This window comes from Spinacia oleracea, chromosome 4, assembly GCF_020520425.1.
Source record: "Spinacia oleracea cultivar Varoflay chromosome 4, BTI_SOV_V1, whole genome shotgun sequence".
In the NCBI taxonomy this organism is placed as follows: Eukaryota; Viridiplantae; Streptophyta; class Magnoliopsida; order Caryophyllales; family Amaranthaceae; genus Spinacia; species Spinacia oleracea.
In genome coordinates this window covers 163,554,076-163,573,044 of record NC_079490.1, presented here as the reverse complement: position 1 = coordinate 163,573,044, position 18,969 = coordinate 163,554,076, and the positions used below count along the sequence as shown (strand labels likewise).

Genomic DNA, 18,969 nt, shown 5'->3' with positions numbered 1-18,969 from the left:
AAATTTACCAAAAAATGAACAAAAACGCTAAGGTTCGTAAGTTCACCTTCAATTGTACGATTTTGGAGACGAAATTTGAATGCGCGTGGACGAAGTCACCTATTTCCACAAGAAAATCGTTGATGATGTCATGAACTAGTATAATTGTGGTTGAAGCAGCAGTAATGGAGGAGAAAGGAATTGAAACACGGTACAGAGAAGAGAAGGGTTAAGGGTTTTTTGGAAAAAAAATGAAATCCTTGTTTAGGTGGCAAGTGATGATGATGTGTCCAATATTTTAGGATGGAAACCAAATTTAGGTTGTCAACGTATTTAACGTTGACTTTGTAGCAGGTAACCGGTCATCCAGGCTTAATAATAGTAGTTGGGTCATAAAGGTTGGATTATTTAGAAATATCGCATAGGTAGGCTTAATTAAAGAAAATCGGGCAAATGTTGGATTAATAATTACAAATTTTTCTTGACTTTGTAGCAGGTAACCGGTCATCCAGGCTTAATAATAGTAGTTGGGTCATAAAGGTTGGATTATTTAGAAATATCGCATAGGTATGCTTAATTAAAGAAAACCGGGCAAAGGTTGGATTAATAATTACAAATTTCCCTATATTTTATGCTTTACGAATATTGTAAAATTAATTAATTACAGTTCAAAAATATATTGAAGATAAAATAAATATGGGAATGATAAAATTGTAGTCAAAATACTGAATCGTTTCCATAAAAGTTAACAAAAATAAATTAAATAATTAAAAAAACTTTTGGCGGGAAATTGGAAGACGGAGCTACTCCGGCTAATGTCGAATTAAGGACAACTCAACTCATGATCAACTCAACCAAATAGCACCCAGCCTGTTGTAATATATACTCAACTCATGTATAGAAACTTAACTAGAATCCATTCTATTATGTGACCATTATAAAAAATAGTATGTGTGACTATTATTTGCCGATAAATGGAGTATATTTCATGGCCTTCCAATTAACATAATAGCCAGGTTCATTCACTAAGATCCTACTGTAGAATGCAGTAATTACAGATTAAGTGATTCTTCTTAAACACATGCACAACCTAGAATGAAGAACCAAAAAAAAAAACATATTCAAACTCTGAACCTTAAAAAGTGGAGTAATTGCAATATTCATAGATTTGAACTAGTAAGAAATTTGCAAAAAATCTACCCAACTATACAAAAATATGGCCAAAGCTACAACATAGTGAAATACTAGTATTACATGATGCATTAGATTTGCATAATTTGAGAGAAATCAAAGAAACCCAGTTTTTGACAAAATAGCATTCCTCACCCTACTTAGATCTCTCCCTTTAAGAGTCCTCCCAACACCTTCACAAACAGAAAATGATGAAATCTGACTCCTAGCAAGCTTCTTAGCCAACCATTCATGCGGGGGCAATCTACCATCACCCGCATACTCTTCATTGTCATCTTCAAGAACAAGATCATAATCATTGTCATCTTCATAATCAAAGGATGAGGAACAACCACCATAATTCATCTTCTTTACTGGACTTTTTCCATAGATTTTAGACCAGTCAGGAATGTTGACAGGTGCTGAACTCTGCACCAATTCAGACTCATTATTACTGTTATCATCAATGTGTTGATGTTTCTGAACTCCTGGAATCATCCTTGCTGCACTTGGAAGGCGTCTTGAGATTGAACGTGGATTTCTAAGATGATTGTTCGTTGTTTCACCATTCTCTTTGATCACTGCCCACACATCTTCTTCTTGGAACTCTTCACCTCTGTACTGCCTCCAATTATACCTATTATTCTCCATTATTTTGATGTGTCTTATTTTACTTACAAGAAGAGTTGATTGCTTCTGCCTCTATAAATTCAGAAATTTGAGGAAAGTAGAAAAGGCTTTAATTATTGCAGTTCCTTTTGGACTTGCCAGCTATAACCCAGAAGCCAATAGTGCAAGAGGAGCATTAAACAACAATGGTAGCAAGGACAGAATCTGCAGGAAATTATATATATTACTAGATATAAAAACCCAAAAGTCAATCAATAATTTGGATCACGTTATAAATTCAGTAAAAAAAGATACCAATTCAAGCATTATTAAACTTCTTTTACAAGATCTAAAGAAGGACCTGTATCTGATCTTCTGAGCAAACTGCTGTGCAAATTTTACAGCATGGCTAACAGCCTAACAGAGAAAATTACAAAGCAGCAGTCAAAAAGTTTTTTTGTCCTGAATGATCTCATACAAGACATTCACAGCCATCATAGGACATATATATATATAAGAAACAGGACCAACTCCAAGTCAGTAATTTTTATTAAATGACAATCTTACAATAGTAATAATATATACTTTCACAATAATGTACTTGGTTAATTAAGATTATTGTACTTTCTATATTAAAACATGTCAGAATTAGTGGTGTGCTTTGTTATTATAGTTGTAAAGAGTACTTTTACTATTAATCTGGCGGTTTTATAAAATAATGAGAGAATTAATTTGGTCCCAACCACAATTTCCTAGTTGCTTCCTGTGATTTTTTCCCCTAATATACCAGATTAGTGTACATGTAAGCTTTAATCATGCATCGTCGCTTGCTTGTTTAACAGTAATTGCTCATTTAGTAGTGAATGTGCTTTGATGATGAGAAAAGTTGATTAAAAATTGCAAAGAGACATGTGATTTTATCCTCTACATGACTAATTAGGCAAGCCGCCGCCTTCTGGTGTATTCACACATGAACTGGTGAAAGTTCAATGCATTGAGCAATTAAGTAGTTTAAGATAACTACTACCAGTCAAGCAGAGGAAGATAACCTAATGACTGACCCGATCAAATTTCATGAAGCTTGCTTTTATTTTCAATCTAGTACAACTTATACAAGTAGTACAGTATTTCTTAAGTAAAACAATTAGGAAATGAATTCTGTAAAGGGCTAAGGAATCCACCAGATCTTCCCACTATATGAAAGTGACTTGATTCATTTGTATTTTATATGAATATCCCACGATTATTATGTCCATAAAAGTGCAGCTAAAAACTCAAAAGTTCCTGGGATTTCTGGGACCTTCGCTGGACCCATGATCCATAGTTAAGACAAAAACCAGTGTAGTAACGGATACATACTCATCGGAAGAAATTGACCACATATAAGTTTGACGGGGTTTCATCCTAAAACCAATTGGTGATAGGTGGAGTAGCCTACCAATCTTATATGTTAGTCAATCTCCCTCTATTTCTTCCATGTGGGAGATTAGTCCCAACTCACATGTGGGTTAATCTTCTCAACACTGCCCCTCACATGTGAACTAGGTCACTACTTCCTCGTTGGACCTTCTTTGGTCTTCCAGCATGAGGTCAAATGCCCTACTTGGGGCAATCAATTCTGTTGGGCTTCTTGCTCCAAACAGATCTTCAAATCCTCTCCATCTTACAATCTTCATTGGGCCCTCCCTTCTTGGGTGTTGATAATGGGCTAGGAATGTCGGCTCTGATACCATGATAAACTCATCGGGCCATACACAAGCCCGTATATGAGAAGAAATCGACCACATATAAGTCTGACGGGGTTTCATCATAAAACCAATTGGTGATAGGTGGAGTAGCCCACCAATTTTATATGTTAGTCAATCACTCAATCTCCCTCTATTTCTTCCATGTGGGACAATTAGTCCCAACTCACATGTAGGTTAATCTTCTCAACACATACATTTCTCTATTTTCAAGCAACTTATTATTTTATGTTACATTTAGCCAGTATAGGTATTTAAAAGACTAAAACATCAATAATGTCAAAGCCTTAATTCCAAAAGGATGGGGTACCTAATATATGGACCTTTTATGTTTTTGTTGGGTTCATGAAGAGGTATCAAATTCTGGTAATGAACCGAGCATCTGAGTGACAAATCTATTAGGTCTCAAGTATCACCCCTAGAAAATTTCAACAGCTAAGTTAGCAGACAGACATCTGCATGAAAAAAAATTGTTTATTGTTCTCCACAAGTGGTGATTAATAACAAAGTCTATAAATTATTTTACTGTTGGCAAAAATGGAATCACATGGTCATATTTTACACTCAGACTTCCAAAATGTCAAGTTCAGCAAAATGTTTAGTCACTGAAAGCCTACCCAATAAGAAACAAGGTTAATTAATATAAACAAAGACTTGTACCTTGAAATGATGTTTGATGCAATGCTTCCAATTTCCAAGCTCCTACAAGCTGCCAAATTTTCCATATCACTGTCTACCACCTAAATGTTTGTACAAGAGCCCACCAATGGAAGAATTCAAATTGAACGAACCAGATGAGTGGCATGTACTGTCCTTTTGAGTAATAAAAGAGAAAAGAACAAAACTCAAGTTGATATATAGAAACATACTTGTTATTGAATTAGAAGAAAATGAGAATCTCTCTTCTCTTGGATTTGACAATTGAAAAAGCACCGTAGAATACCTGCATACCGTCAATTTAACTTATAAATTATAAGCTAGGATGACGTATGATAGTGTGTACCAAATGCAGGTTTAATTCTAATCTTGCGTTGCTTGCCACTTCAAACTGTTAAAATAGTCGCGAATTCTGACTGTTCATAAGAACAGAACTTGCAAATATCATCTTTAGTGTGAGTTTTATAGAACTGGAGATTTTAATACAATCATCTCCTGTCAAGAACTGGCACCATTCAATAATATATGGAATTCAGATTCAGTTTCAGGCTTTTAATGGGTGAATATTTCTCCCACTCCTATTTTATTGAGTTTGTGTACAAAGATTGAGTAGCTTTTTAATTGATTATGGAGTTGTTAGTTTATTCAGGTTGTTAGTTAGAGCATTGCAAATTTAATTGACTAAAAATAGAAATTTCAGTTAATTGAACAGATGATTAGAAATTGAAGCTGTTCTATTTCTATAAACCATCATGTCCCTGCTTAGTGCTTATACATTAAAGTTGTTCACAAGTCATGATTCAATGCTTATCTACGTATTTTCAGGCTTATACTTGTACTTGTCATATTTAAGACAAAAACTCTCAAGTACCAAGATAGCAATACATGAGTATTTTAGACATGGTGAAAAGGGGTCAAGGGACTAACATAAGGTATTAATTCATTGTAGTGCTCTAAATTTGACTCCCCCAAACTCTATATTTTCTGCTAGACTATCCAGAATACGAAGTATCAGGCAAATGAATAGCTATTGTCAGATTTCCGGATACTAACGATTTGATCGAACAAATTATATATGATTGATTTTCAAATTATACAATGAATAGCCCAGCGATACAGGAATTCACAAAATAAGACATTTGAAAAGAAAAAAAGTGTTATCCGCAGGCATATACATGCAGTGAGATTTTTCCATAAAAATGATGGGAACTGAAACATGCTGTTTGAATATTAGAAGTGCAGCTAATTCAAGGTTAATGTAGTTAGCTGTTAGCACCTAATATAATTTACTATTTAAATCTCAGATATGTTGTTGTAGAAAATAAATGAAAGTTTCATATCTTAATCCGCACATCCAAATTATTTGCACAGCAGACAAGAAGAAAAGAGATAAATTGGACATACCATCTTTGCAAAAGCCATAACAAGTCTATCCTATATGACTAATGACACGCTTCACATGCGTGCATTTTTCCGTTGCCCGGGCCTTAACTTGTTCAGAATTGGACAGACCAGTAACTCCCCAATTATCAATCCTTTGCAAATCCACGAAGTTGAGATTCCATGTCAGGTTGTGCCTGCAGAAAGTTATGTTTAGTCATCCCTGAAGTTAATAGTGCACCATTAGTTCTCAGTAACTGATAGATGATGTATTTATCCTTGTTAAAGTGACATACAAAAACTTCCAAAGTAGCAGCTTCTTCTGAAGATTCTCAGGTACCATGACAAAGTAGAAGCTAACCGAATTGAACTGCAGAGATTCTTCATAATGTTCATAAATTACCATCTAGAATTCACAGCAGAACAAGTGTCCTGATCAGTACTGAGGACACTATGGTTACTACTTTCTAGATCACAGACAGAGACATAGACATAGAGAAATAATCTGATATACAGAAATGGGTGAGGATTGAGGAAGCTTGGTCCCTTAACAGAAACCATGTAATTACACATAATGCCTTGACTAATCTCAAAGAAAAGTTCTTCCTTTTAAAATTTAAAGTATTTGATGACTGTATGGGTAATCTGTCTTGACAGATACCAGTTCTGTCTAGAACAAGGTCATAGATAAAATCTCCTTCGACTTCCAAGCCCAGATATTGAGGTTAAAGCCTATACACTATTATTTCCCCCAAATTTCAGAAACAAGACCATTTGTTCATTGAAAACAATGCCATTATAATATGAGTTAGGAACCAGATGAAAAGCGGGAAAGGATAAGCTTAGTTGGGGAAATGGGATAAGCAAAAGATCTCAAGTGCCACTCTCCACCAAAGCTATAGGATGATCGAGTTAGAAATCACAGCTTAAATTGGAAGATAGGCATGAAAATTTGAGAGCATATGCCTGTAAAGATGGTTTAAGTTTGTACTTTCTAAGCAATCTCAAGAAAAACTGTTACAATTTATCAAAAACACTTAGACTTGGTACTCTCATTTCCTGAAGTACCCCTGGAAAAGAGAAAGAAATGTGTTCCTGTGATGTCCTATTGTACATAAATCTTACCCGAACTATAGAAATTTCCTGTGCCGCAGAGGGATTTTAACGAAGTTCTAAATCTAAAGAAAATTTACCCAGGGAACAGTCGGCTTCTTATCTGCACCATGACTCCATAAGAGCTTTATTAATGTGGAGCAATCACAAGACAACACAAGCACAAAACAGAACCAAGCAGTAAGCCATTAGTGAAAGGACTCAAGGAGCACTTAGGATTCACTCAATACCTGTAGAAGCTCATGAATTTACAGATTGGCTTTGTTACAGACAAATTCTAAGCAGTAAGCAAAGATAAAAACACCCAACCAGTTCATTCATTTTCTTCAGTCACATTATTAATCTAGTAAAAATTCATTGCAACAATTTCAAGAAGGAAACAACGGTGATAACAAATATGATATGAACCAAATAGAGATCGGAACAATAGATACAAAGCAAAGTAACTGATTGCATTTTAGTCTGTCAAATGTACAAGGCGAGTACTTAAACTATTTATCTGAACTTAAGCTGCAAGACAGAAACTGAATGCGCCATAGTTAATGGAGGGGGTTCAGGAGATGCAGAGGACCTTTGTTATAGGAATCATTCAAGATTCAACCAGTAGAATTTACAAGGTAGAAAAGACAAAAAGAAAAGAGATAAATTGGACAAATCTTTGCAAAAACAATAACAAAATAATTATATATCATATATGATTAATGCCATGTTTCACATACGTGAACGCTTCACTTATCTGGGATTTAACTTTATAAGGCTCGTTCAGAATTGGACAGACTTGTAACTCCCCTATTTTCAGTCTTCACAAATCCACAAAGTTCAGTTCCATGTCAGGTTGTGCCTGCAGAATCCTTTCAAAGTGAAATATAAACCTCAAAAGTAGCATATTCCTCTTCAGATTCTCAGGGACCTTGCCAAATTGGAAGCTAACATTATTTGAACAGCAGAGATTCTTTATATCAATTGTGTAATTTACAGAAGAACAAACATCCTGATAAATGATAAGTCTTAAGGAAACTGGTTACATGATAGCAGTCAGAGTGTCAGACCTAGAGAAATGATCCAATATACAGAAATGGTGATGAAGATTGGCACTGTAACATAAACCACATAATCACACATAATACCTACAGTAATCTCAAAGAAATTTTATTCCTTTTCAAGTACTCGATGGCTGCATGGGTAATCTTTCATGAAAGGTACAAAATTCTATCTAAAGCAAGGTGACACAAAAAAGCTCCTTAGACCTCCAAAGCCAAATATTGAGTTCAAACCTATAAACTATCCCTTCTTCCAAATTTTAGAAACACGGACTTTTGTTCATTGAAGACGATGACATAATAATATGAGTTAGGAACCACATGAAAGACAGGAAAGGATAAGCTAAATTTGCAGAAAGAAGCATAAGTTCAGACCTCAAATGGCACTCTCAACCAAAGAATAGAATGGTCTCCTTAGAAATTACTGCTTGAATTGGAGGATAGTCATGACAATTTGAGAGCCCATGCCTGTAAAGATGGTTTAAGTTTTTACTTTCTAAGCAATCTCACCAAAACACTTACACTTGGTACTCTCATTTCCTGAAGTGCACTTAGAAAAGAGAAAGAGATGTTATCCTGTGATGCGCTGATATACATAACATCTTACGAAAGTTTTTTTAACAAGAAATTTCCTGACACTATCACATAAGGATTTTAACCAGGTTCTGAATCTAAAGAGCTTACCAGAGAACAGTTGGCATCTTTTCTGCACCAGGACTCCAGGAGTTTTTTGTCAATGTTGAGCAAGCACAGAACCAAGCAGTAAGCTATTAGTAAAAGAAGCACTTCTTATTTACTGAATAGGTCCACTCTATGTAAGTATGTATCCCCGACTTGTGCAAGACATCTTTTGTTTTTCCAAGTGTTAGCTGTAGAAGCTCATGAATCTACATATTGGCATTGTCACAGACTCACAGACCAATTCTAGGCAGTAAGCAAAGATACAAACATCCAACAAGTCATTTGTTTTCTTCATTGTAAGCTAGTAAAACTTCATTGCAACAAATCAAGAAGGAAGACTGGTACGTGAAGAATAACCCTAATTATTTGATTTCATTTTCCCAAAAAACCATGCATCTTCCCCCTAATTCCCACAGTTGGAGAACAAAATAAAGAGGACTGGTACGTGAAGAATAACCCTAATTATGCCTAAGCCCTTGCATAAATCATACATTAGTAAAAATACAGCACGGCATCCTCCTCTTCCACTGCAGCAGATTCTTGAACAAATGAAAGCCCTGTCCATGTCACAGGAGGTAGGACAGTAGCAAATACTACCAATCCCTTTGACTAAAAGATAGCATGCAAAGAAGAACTCAAACTCACTCGTGTGTATTGACATTAGATCATACATAACATGCAATAATGAAAAGCATCATGACAAAGGACTACAGAGATGAAAGATTCAAGAAGCAAGTTGTGAGATCCCAACTCAACCAAATTAACATGTTAAAGTAAATCTGAGGAAGATTCTGTAATAGATATTCAGATATTATTACAAGTAGCAATAAAACAATGTGAAAATCAACACTAAACAGTTGCAATCAGCATTAAAGTGTTTTGCAGTTGAAGAATCAAGTCATGGCAAAAGTAGCTAGCAACTGTGTGATGTCAGCTAATAGTATGCTTAAATAAAATTTTCAAGTAATCTTCCCCATTTCAAGTCAGGATTTAAACCTCAAAAGTAACACATTTAATGGCCAACAATACCCATCTGATCATCTTCCCCCATGCAAAGTCAGTCAAAAGGAAGTACTAACATCTAGTTGTACTGTTGTAGTACAAAACTAACTAAACAAAGAACCAAGGTAATAACATGAGCAAAATAATCAGTCGCAAAAGTCACATGATTACAAAATATGGTTTATAAATAGCAAAATCCAAACTCACTCAACAGCACCATATGAGCCTCGGCTATTTCTTCATCCAAGAAAGCTGCTATAGCAAAACAAACTCTAGGAAAGAAAGCCTCTATTCTGCACTCATAGTCAAAAAGACTTGAAGCTTCTGAAAGCATGAATGTCTAGTTCATTTGATTATGTTGGGCTAATTATAAAGAATGCAAAAAAAACAGGTCAACAACGGTAGGCCATTTTTATGTCACAAGAGCTAAGGCAGTCACAAACATTACCAACCATGTTGAATAAAAGATATAGTATGCGATAGCCGAATCCAATCTCACTAACACTTGTAGATATTAGATTCAACATAACAATTAAAGACTCTCGAGAACATTGGGACTAAATTAAATTCTCCCCCAACTCAATCAGATTAGCATGCTACAAAATCGAAGGACGATCCAACATTACATGATATCAATTAGCAGTACCATAACAACATGACAACGTCCTTTTAGCTTCTAATTAGTATCAAAATAGTAGCACCAACTTCACTGATGCAAATCCATAGCCAAAAATCTAATTATCAACTTAAAATCGTATAGTCATCAATGGATTGGAGAACAAACACTCAAAATCTCCAATAATAACACAATCAAATCAATTAACCAAATCGCTGCCACCATGGCACGTTCTATAGATCACTTACTATGTAACACTGGAACCTAACCCTAATTAATGCATCAAAATTTAACTAAAATCCTGTTAATTTGGAGCAGATCGAACCAATAACTTGCGTGCCCAAAATTGTAATCATAATTCAATATGTTACTCGATTAATGATTCTAACTTGAAACTAATACTTGAATTAAAGCATATAAAACATAAATTAAATGCAATTAAATGCGGATAAATTGGATGAAAAATATGTATTCATTTATATTTCAACTATTTCATTCACATACAGAAAACCTTATTAACATAAATGATACATCCTACAACAATCTCCCACAAAAATAAATAAAAAAAGTAGAATTCAATGAACAAGTAAATTAGCAGGTTCGGGGACAGGATTAACACTGGTAATAAAAGCGGATTTAGCGGCGGCGAGTTTCTTCCTCCCGAAGCACTGGGGCCCACGATCTAGACTCAGGAACTCGGGCATCAACTCGGTCTGTGGACTCGGGGAGTTCGGCTGGTTCGCCGTCGTCAACGGTGGTGGTGCAGACCGAGTTATTAAGGTGACTCGGTGGGTTAAGAGTTGTGAGTGGATTCTGGAGTCCCTGAGACGAGCCAAAGCACCGGGTTTTAAGTACTTGCTGAACCGCTGGGTTCGGAGTGAGTGGAATCGGACCCTCCTCTTCATTTTCGGGTGTGTTTGGGGTTTGAGTCTGAGTCTGAGTCTGAGGTGAAGGGAAAAATGAGAATATTGAGATGAGGGTTTTATAAGAGAGAGAAATTTGGGGAATTGGTGAAATAGAGTGAAGAGAGGCGGGAAATTTAGAGAGAGGGAGTGTTTTTGGTTTGAGTTTTGAAATTGTACGTAAAAATAGCCAAACTGGCGGGGTGGCGGGGGTTATCGGATCATCGGTAATTCGGGTTAAAATCGGTTCATTTTGCTATCCGTTCGGTTTGGGTCGGGTTGAAAATTTAACAGTTCGGGTTCGATTATGTGTTACAGGTTCATATCGAGTCGGGTTCATATCAAGTCGGGTTCATATCGGGTCGGGTCATATTTGGTCGGGTTATAAACGGGTTAAGTCGTGTTCATATCGGTTCGGTTTATAATCGGGTCGCGTTTATATCAGGTCGGGTCAGATCATGTCGGATTGTAGTCGGGTCGGGTCAATTCGGTTCGGTTAACGGGTTTAGCCAGGTTGTAATTGATCGGGTTCATGTTTAGTCAGATCAATTCGGATACAAATTACAAACAGTGTCAGGTTATTACTAAAATCACAATTTTTAATATGTTTATATTATAATATCTACTGATCTACATTATTAAAGCAAAGTGAAAGGTAAAAGAGACCATATAATTTGATTACGTGATTCATAACTAATGTTATTTTCTTTTTTGACGAACAACTAATGTAGTAATGTTCACTATCCAATTAATTTCATAAACTTAATTAAGAAAAGTTAGTCAATGTCTTTTATTATGTCCTGTAATATTTACCAATCATATTATTCAAATGGAATCAAAATCATCTATGCCCTCCCCCGCCATGTCAGAGTATTACAAAATATGTATTGATGAACTAAGTACTAATAACGTAGTAATTAATAATCGATAATGATGAATTAATACGTAATGAATTTGTAAAGTTTGTAAATAAAAGTTTGTCGTATATTCATATTGGTTTGAATTAAACGGGTTGTAAACGGTTCGGGTTCTAAACGGTCGGGGTTTAATTATAGTTCGGGTTGTAAACGGTCCGGGTTGAAATAGTTCGGGTTGTAAACGGCTCGGGTTGAAACAGTTTGGGCTGCGAACGGGTTTTTCTCGGGTTGAAACGGTTCGGGTTGAAATAAATCAGGTCATTAACGATTTTCGGGTCCATTCGGTTCGGGTAGAAACGGTTCGGGTTGACGCATGGCGGTTTCAACATAACGACTTTATCATCCTCAACAGATTTCCTCCAGACCTTCATCTCCACATCAAACCTCGTACCGCCGATGTCGATTCTCAATAGGTCTGTTTCCATCTATTTTTGTATTTTAATTCTTTAATATCGTGGATTTAATTTCTCAATTCGCCAATTTATTAGCTAATTCTACACCTTTTTCAAATAAAATAAATCGAGCTTGCTGTGATTGTGATTATCATTCCCTTTTATATTATTGCAAAATCAAGGTTGAACGGTGTTTTATCTGCTATATCTGCTTTTGGACGGCTTTTGCTGATGGGGCTGGCGGTGGTGGTGGTTTGTTCAAGGATTTTGGACGGCTTTTGCTGCTGGGGCTGGTGGTGGTGGTGGTTTTCGTTGCGGCTTTCTGGCCAGCATCACGATCATGTAAATTTTTCTTTGCCCTTCTTGTAAAATTTCTGAATGACTGATGAAATTGTAGCTTGTGTTTAGTTTGAAATGTATTGATCAATTGATTTGGATGGTTTGTTGATGAAATTTGCTTCAACCAGTCATAGTTCATTTCTGGGTTTTGAGGGGTTATTTGATAATCATGCCCTGAAATTTCATTTGTGAACAAATTATTTTAGTGGGGCTTTTATGTAGTTCAAATTTCTAAATTCTGTTTTTGTTCATCTTATTGATGAAATTGCAGCTTAGGTTTATTTTCTCTTAAGTTTCGTATCTGTGAAAATTCCTAACTTGGAACGAAGCAATCAGTACACTTAGAATCTTTGAAAAGACAAATGGTCACACCTTCTCCTCTCCGCCCTTTTTGTTGACAGAGAACTACATCTATGGCATATTAGTTGTTTTTAGAAATGGCAATATGATCATGTCCTTTATATTTCAAAATATCTGGCAGGTCAAAGCTATTGCAGAAGAAATGGGGATTAGATTGCTACGTGTGAGAGCAATCAAAGGGAACACCAACATAGCACGAGATGAGATGAGGTCGAGTTCTTGGGACAGTGACAAGATCCTTCACTAGGTGCAATTGGCTATGCAGATAGGCTGGCATTCGCACTAGATAAATGCTGAAAGGGATTTGAGAATACCGATTCTAGCCTTTCAGTTTTAGCAGGGGAATTGAAGAAGTTAAGGTTTTGGTAGCTGTACAGATTCGTCTACTGTTACATTTTCGTATTGCTATAGAAAATTTCATAGCGTTGTTGGCCAAATGGTCTCTGATATTCTTGATTCTATTTGTTATATATAACTAAGACGACTTCCCTTTAAAAACCAAAATCAAAGGCTTACAACTCTTAATGCTTGAGCATTCTGTTTCAGGTGATGCTAATCTGTGGGACGATAGTGATGGGATATATGCAGATGGTCAACTATGGCTTGAAGATCACCATATAATCGGAAGAGTGATTGGGTAAGTGGACTTAATTGTATTGCATATATTATCAAGTGTGCTAGATTACAACTATTGTTGGTCTTCAACATAACTTTCTGCTTGCGGTAGCAAATTAGTATGAAATGGATGGTTCTGCTTTTATGACTGAACTGTTTAGTGTTGAATACGAAGTATATATCTATAACCCTTATAAAAGCAACAACTTGAAGTTTGGAACAGTAACTTTGTGTGAACTACCAATTTTACCCTTATTTCTTTGCCACGTTATTTTTAATTTTGTGAATTATGAGAAGAGGGTTTTTGGGCTGATCTTCTGATTTTCATGCAAGCTTTTGTCCCGTTTTAGTGTGTGTTTTCTTTGTCTCTCTTGCAGTTGCACAATGTTGCATTTGTTTTGTGTTTCTTCTGTTTTTGCCTCTTGATTTTTCTTCTTTTTGTGCATGTTCTGTTTCTGGGGAGTTAAACCTTTGATGAATTAGTGCCCTTTAAATTAGGGTATGTTAGATTATGGCATAGTTTTATTTTGATTACTCAGTGTAATATGTTAATTAGGTTAATGCTTCATGTATAGTTCAGGCAACTTGTACTTTTCAAGTTGTTTAGGGTACCTGTACCACAATTTTGTAGATTTATCTGTTTAATTCTGAACTTTTGAATTTCAGAACAGGCAAGTTTCCACAATAATTTCCTGTCCGATAGCTTTGGGATGTTTTAGTTGGTCCTTTCTGCTCATCTTAAAGAAATTATGAGCTTTGACCCTTTCTGTAGCATAAATAACAGCCATAATTTCGTCCCATTTGAGGTTTTTAATTTGAGATTGCTTTGAGGTTTGACTTTGAGGTTTGACTTTGATGTTTTAGGAATAACTATGAGGAGCACACCTGAGCGATTTGAGGTTTGAATTTGATGTTTTAGGAGTAACATCGTCCCATTTGAGGTTTGAATTTGATGTTTTAGGTGGCTTTAAGGTTTGATTTTTTTTTTCCTCTAGAGTTGTTTGAAGATGGGATATTTACGAGTAACTTTGAAAATTTGTGAATAACGGGACTTTTCCCTTTTTAGCATGCATTTTATTAGGGCAGTTAAAACTTTTGCTTCAGTTTGATGTATTAATTGTCACATAATTCAGCCTGATGTATATTTGATTGTCACAAAAAACTTTGAGTCAGTCTGATTTCAATACTTGGCTATTACTATTTGGCGACTTCCGATGAGAAGTATTAGCTCATTTTCAGTTTTTAGCATAGTGGCATTACCTGATTATGGGCATTCCCTGGACACGATTCTATGCTCTCCTTGTAAGTGTATCCGGGGCTTGCTATGAGCTGAAAATACAAAACATACTCTCTGCTTGAAACTACACAGACCTGCCTACTGTAGAGTAATAATATCAAAGTTGAATAATTTAGTTCATGAAGGTACATATTTGTATTGTCGATTCATGCTTTGTGGCATATTTATGTTTTAGTCTCCGAATATGTTGGTAGGTGGCTGCTGTCTTCCTGCTTATGAAAGCATGTTATGTTTGGGTTGTTTTACCGTCTTGTTTTGTGTAGGAGATTGATTTCCGCTAGAAATTATACACGATGAGATATGTATTTCTTCATTGGCTTTTTTACTTCTTTTTATAGCATAATCAAGGAGAATTATTGATATTTTACTTTTTCCCTCAAGATTTTGTCTTTAACTGGGAAATCGGGTTGTTTGCGATAGTTTGTTGAAGAGATACAAAGTAGTATGCTTACAAGGTTTCCCACTGTGCATTCTCGACTGAAGTGTTATCCGAATTACCAAGCGAATAAGATTTAGCCCCTGTGTGATTGCTTTTACACATTTTGATCATGTTTTTATAGTTTCCATTTACTTTCTGAATTTGATTTGGTTTAAATTCTGCAGTTTCAACTTCTGAGATTTTGGCAGATTGAGTGGTTTGGGGACCGATTATGCAAGGCATGCTTTGATGCGGGTAAATACTCTTAGTTTTATATACTTCTTTATCATATTTTTCACTCATTATATGCTTGTATAAGAGTTATTTTATACAAGTTAGTCCCCTTATTAATAAATAGGTTTCAGCTGGCATTATCATATTCTTTCTGTGGGGTTTGGGGCCACTGATGCGAATGAGCAGCAGTATTTTCTTACATGTAAGGCAACCTATGGAATATAAAAAAACAAAAAATCGTGTAGCAACAACGGATGTTGCCAGTATCCACACGGTTAAAAGATAGGAGAGGACCTTTACTCAGAGCCTCTTTATTGAAATGAGGGTTTAAAACATTTATACAACAAAAACTCACATAGAACAAGAGAACTTACTCCAAGAAATTCATAACGCTAAGATTACAGTAATACAGTTGAAGACGTAAAAGTGACTTCAAACTAGAAAAATGACTTAGTATTAGGTTGTCAATCCTTCTTCTCATCTACTTTGATCAATTTAATGCTCGTTCGATCCTTACATGTCATATTTTGACAAAAATAGCCGTTTTCGCTCCCAACTCTCAACTCATGAACCAAAATAAGAATTCTTAACCTTTACATGTTCAAAATACTTAGTATTAGGTTGTCAATCCTCATTCTCATCTACTTTGGTCAATTTATGCACATTTTAGGGTCGTTCGATCCTTACATGTCATATTTTGACAAAATAGCAGTTTTCGCTCCCAAATGAGACTTATGTGTGCATAAAGAACTTGAAATGAATCTTAGTAACCTCTAACTAAGCATATCAAACATAAAAAAGATGTATTATTACGCTAGAAATTAGTTTAAAAAACTATTCGCCTATAATTGGCATGAACCGTCGAAAATGTCATTTTGGACCAAATATGACCTATATCGTCCCAAATGAGTCTTATGTGTGCATAAAGAACTTGAAATGAGTCTTATAAACATATAACTAATCATATGAATCATGAAAAAGATTTAGAAAGTGTCCTAAGGTTCATTTGTTAGTAGTTGCCTAGTTGGGATCGAAAATGCCATTTTTGGCCAAAAATGACCTATATCGACCCAAATGACCCATAGACGTTCATAAATATCATGAAATGAGTTTTATAATCATATAAATAATCATATGAATAATGAAAAACGTTTAGAATATCAAAATAGGTTCGTTTGTTGGTATTTGGGATCGAAAATGCCATTTTTGGATATAAATGACCTATATCGACCCAAATGACCCTTAGGCGCGCATAACGAAGTTGAAATGAGTCTTATAATAATATAATTAATCATAAGAATCATGAAAAACATTTAGAATATGGATATAGGTTTGTTTGTTGGTAATTGGGAACAAAAATGCCATTTTGACCATAAATGACCTATATCAACCCAAATGACCCATAGATGTGCATAACGAACTTGAAATGATTCTTATAATCATATAACTAATCATATAAGTCATGAAAAAGGTTTAGAATGTGGATATAAGTTCGTTTGTTGGTAGTTGGGATCGAAAATGTCATTTTTGGCCATAAATGACCTATATCGACCCAAATAACCCTTAGGCGTGCATAACGAACTTGAAATGAGTTTCATAAACATATAACTAATCATAAGAATCATGAAAAACATTTAGAATATGGATATAGGTTTGTTTGTTGGTAGTTGGGATCGAAAATGCCATTTTTGACCATAAATGACCTATATCGACCCAAATGAACCATAGGCGTGCATAACAAACTTGAAATGAGTCTTATAATCATATAACTAATCATCTAAATCATGAAAAAGGTTTAGAATGTGGATATACGTTCGTTTGTTCGTAGTTGGGATCGAAAATGCCATTTTTGGCCATAAATGACCTATATCGATCCAAATGACCAATAGGCGTGCATAACGAACTTGAAATGAGTCTTATAATCATCTGACTAATCTTATAAATCATGAAAAAGGGTTAGAATGTGGAAAGAGGTTCGTTTGTTGGTAGTTGGGTTCAAAAATGTCATTTTTGGCTAATATAATTGTTTTCACGACCAATATAATTTTTGTTTTCGCATATGAAACTTAATTTAATTTATTGTTTTGCATGTACGGTGTTCTATTAAAGGTTTTCAAAAATCCAAGGGAGGGGCCCTTTACCAAAAAGGAGTTGGATGAAGTTTGAGACAAGTGGGCTACTTACTTCAATGATTGTGAACTACCCTCAGTGTAATAAATAGAGAAGGCTTGTAGTTATTCGTGACTCTTACATTATTTTGTTATTTATCGATTTAATTAATTACATTTGAATTAATTCGGTAATATTATTGGAAATTTGAAATTTATATCATTTTTGAGAATGTCAAGCTGATGTTTGATGAAACAGAAATTATATTGCAGAATATTAGGAATTATATTGCAGATTTTATTTATTTTATTTTATTTTTAAAAAAAACTCAAAAGTTGCCCTTGTTTGCAACAAGAGCAACTTATGTGCAGCTTATAAGGTGCCCTTGTTTGCAACAAGGGTAACTTATTAAGTTTCACATAAGGTGCCCTTGTTTGCAACAAGGGCACCTTATAAGTTTCACATAAGGTGCCCTTGTTTGCAACAAGGGCACCTTATAAGATTATAAGTTGCCCTTGTTAAGGGCAACTTTTGATAATTTTACAAAAGTGACCCCCCCCATTGGTGGCACTTACGAAGGGCAACTTATAAGCCACTTTTAAGAGCAACTTATCAAGTTTTTTCCTCTAGTGAACTAACGGTTTATTAACGGTTCGGGTTCTTAACGATTCGGATTAACCCAACGAGTTCAACGATTTGGATTGAGATTTGACAGCCCTAGAAATAACCAAAGGAAGCGGACAGAAAAAAGACACAAACCAAGTTAGGAAGACAAAAAATATCAGATAAATTGATTTCAAAATCAATCAAAACTGTTGCTGGCTTTGCCTCATTGTCACATTGGTTACTTGTAACACCCTAATAATTCTTTGTTTTTATAAAACCATTTTCCAACTTAAAATAAAGGAATTACTAAAGTATTACCGCCACCGTGGTAACGGCTAAGGCTAGTACTAGAATTACGCAGCGGAATTTAATGTCAACAAACTTTTAAAAAACATAATTAATAAAATATCGAGGCCTCCTATAATTCGGAACCATGCCGGCCCAAAAACCAAAGTATAAAAAGTTCAACAGTTTCAAACATAATTAAAGTATAAATAAATAGTTCGAAATACGAAGGCATGCAACTCTCTCGATCGTCCCAAGCCACATGATTTCGATCTACCAACCTGCTATATTATTCTACTCCCCATCAATGCAAGTGAAAATGATAGATCATCATAGGGTCATTAAGGCAAAGGTCATGACCAAAGGAACACAAAGCACGTAGTCAGCAAAAGCTGAGTACTTACAAGACTAGGGTGAAATAAAACTAAGATCATGCATCACTCACTAAGTACGAATCAACATGCAAAAGCCATTTAATAATTAACAAGCAAATCATGAATACA

The 18,969-nt window shown here is 35.2% G+C and overlaps 1 protein-coding gene and 1 long non-coding RNA gene across 4 annotated transcripts; one reads left to right on the top strand and one right to left on the bottom strand.

Annotated features, from left to right (window-relative positions):
* Positions 1-1,114: 1,114 nt before the first annotated feature.
* LOC110802246 (protein S40-6) lies at positions 1,115-5,980 on the bottom strand. 3 transcript variants are annotated; one of them, XM_056841887.1, is made up of 4 exons: positions 5,565-5,980; positions 4,373-4,446; positions 4,164-4,243; positions 1,115-1,983 (listed from the first exon to the last, which is right to left on the bottom strand). In XM_056841887.1, the coding sequence occupies exon 4, from the start codon at positions 1,798-1,800 to the stop codon at positions 1,267-1,269; it is 534 nt and encodes a 177-aa protein (XP_056697865.1). In that variant the 5' UTR covers positions 1,801-1,983; positions 4,164-4,243; positions 4,373-4,446; positions 5,565-5,980; the 3' UTR covers positions 1,115-1,266. The 3 variants fall into 3 exon arrangements, with proteins under 3 accessions (XP_056697865.1, XP_021863382.1, XP_021863381.1); XM_022007690.2 differs by lacking the exons at positions 4,164-4,243; positions 4,373-4,446; positions 5,565-5,980 and adding an exon at positions 2,074-2,405; XM_022007689.2 differs by lacking the exons at positions 4,164-4,243; positions 4,373-4,446; positions 5,565-5,980 and adding an exon at positions 2,120-2,405.
* A 6,161-nt stretch (positions 5,981-12,141) lies between these two features.
* On the top strand, positions 12,142-17,829 carry LOC130459364 (uncharacterized). Its single transcript, XR_008918727.1, has 5 exons — positions 12,142-12,224; positions 12,386-12,545; positions 13,024-13,539; positions 15,418-15,487; positions 17,576-17,829. It is a non-coding gene; the product is annotated as an uncharacterized lncRNA (long non-coding RNA).
* The last annotated feature ends 1,140 nt before the right edge of the window (positions 17,830-18,969 follow it).

Coding starts and splice junctions, on each gene's coding strand:
- LOC110802246 (XM_056841887.1), bottom strand. CDS start 1,800: ATGGAGAATAATAGGTATAATTGGAGGCAGTACAGAGGTGAAGAGTTC.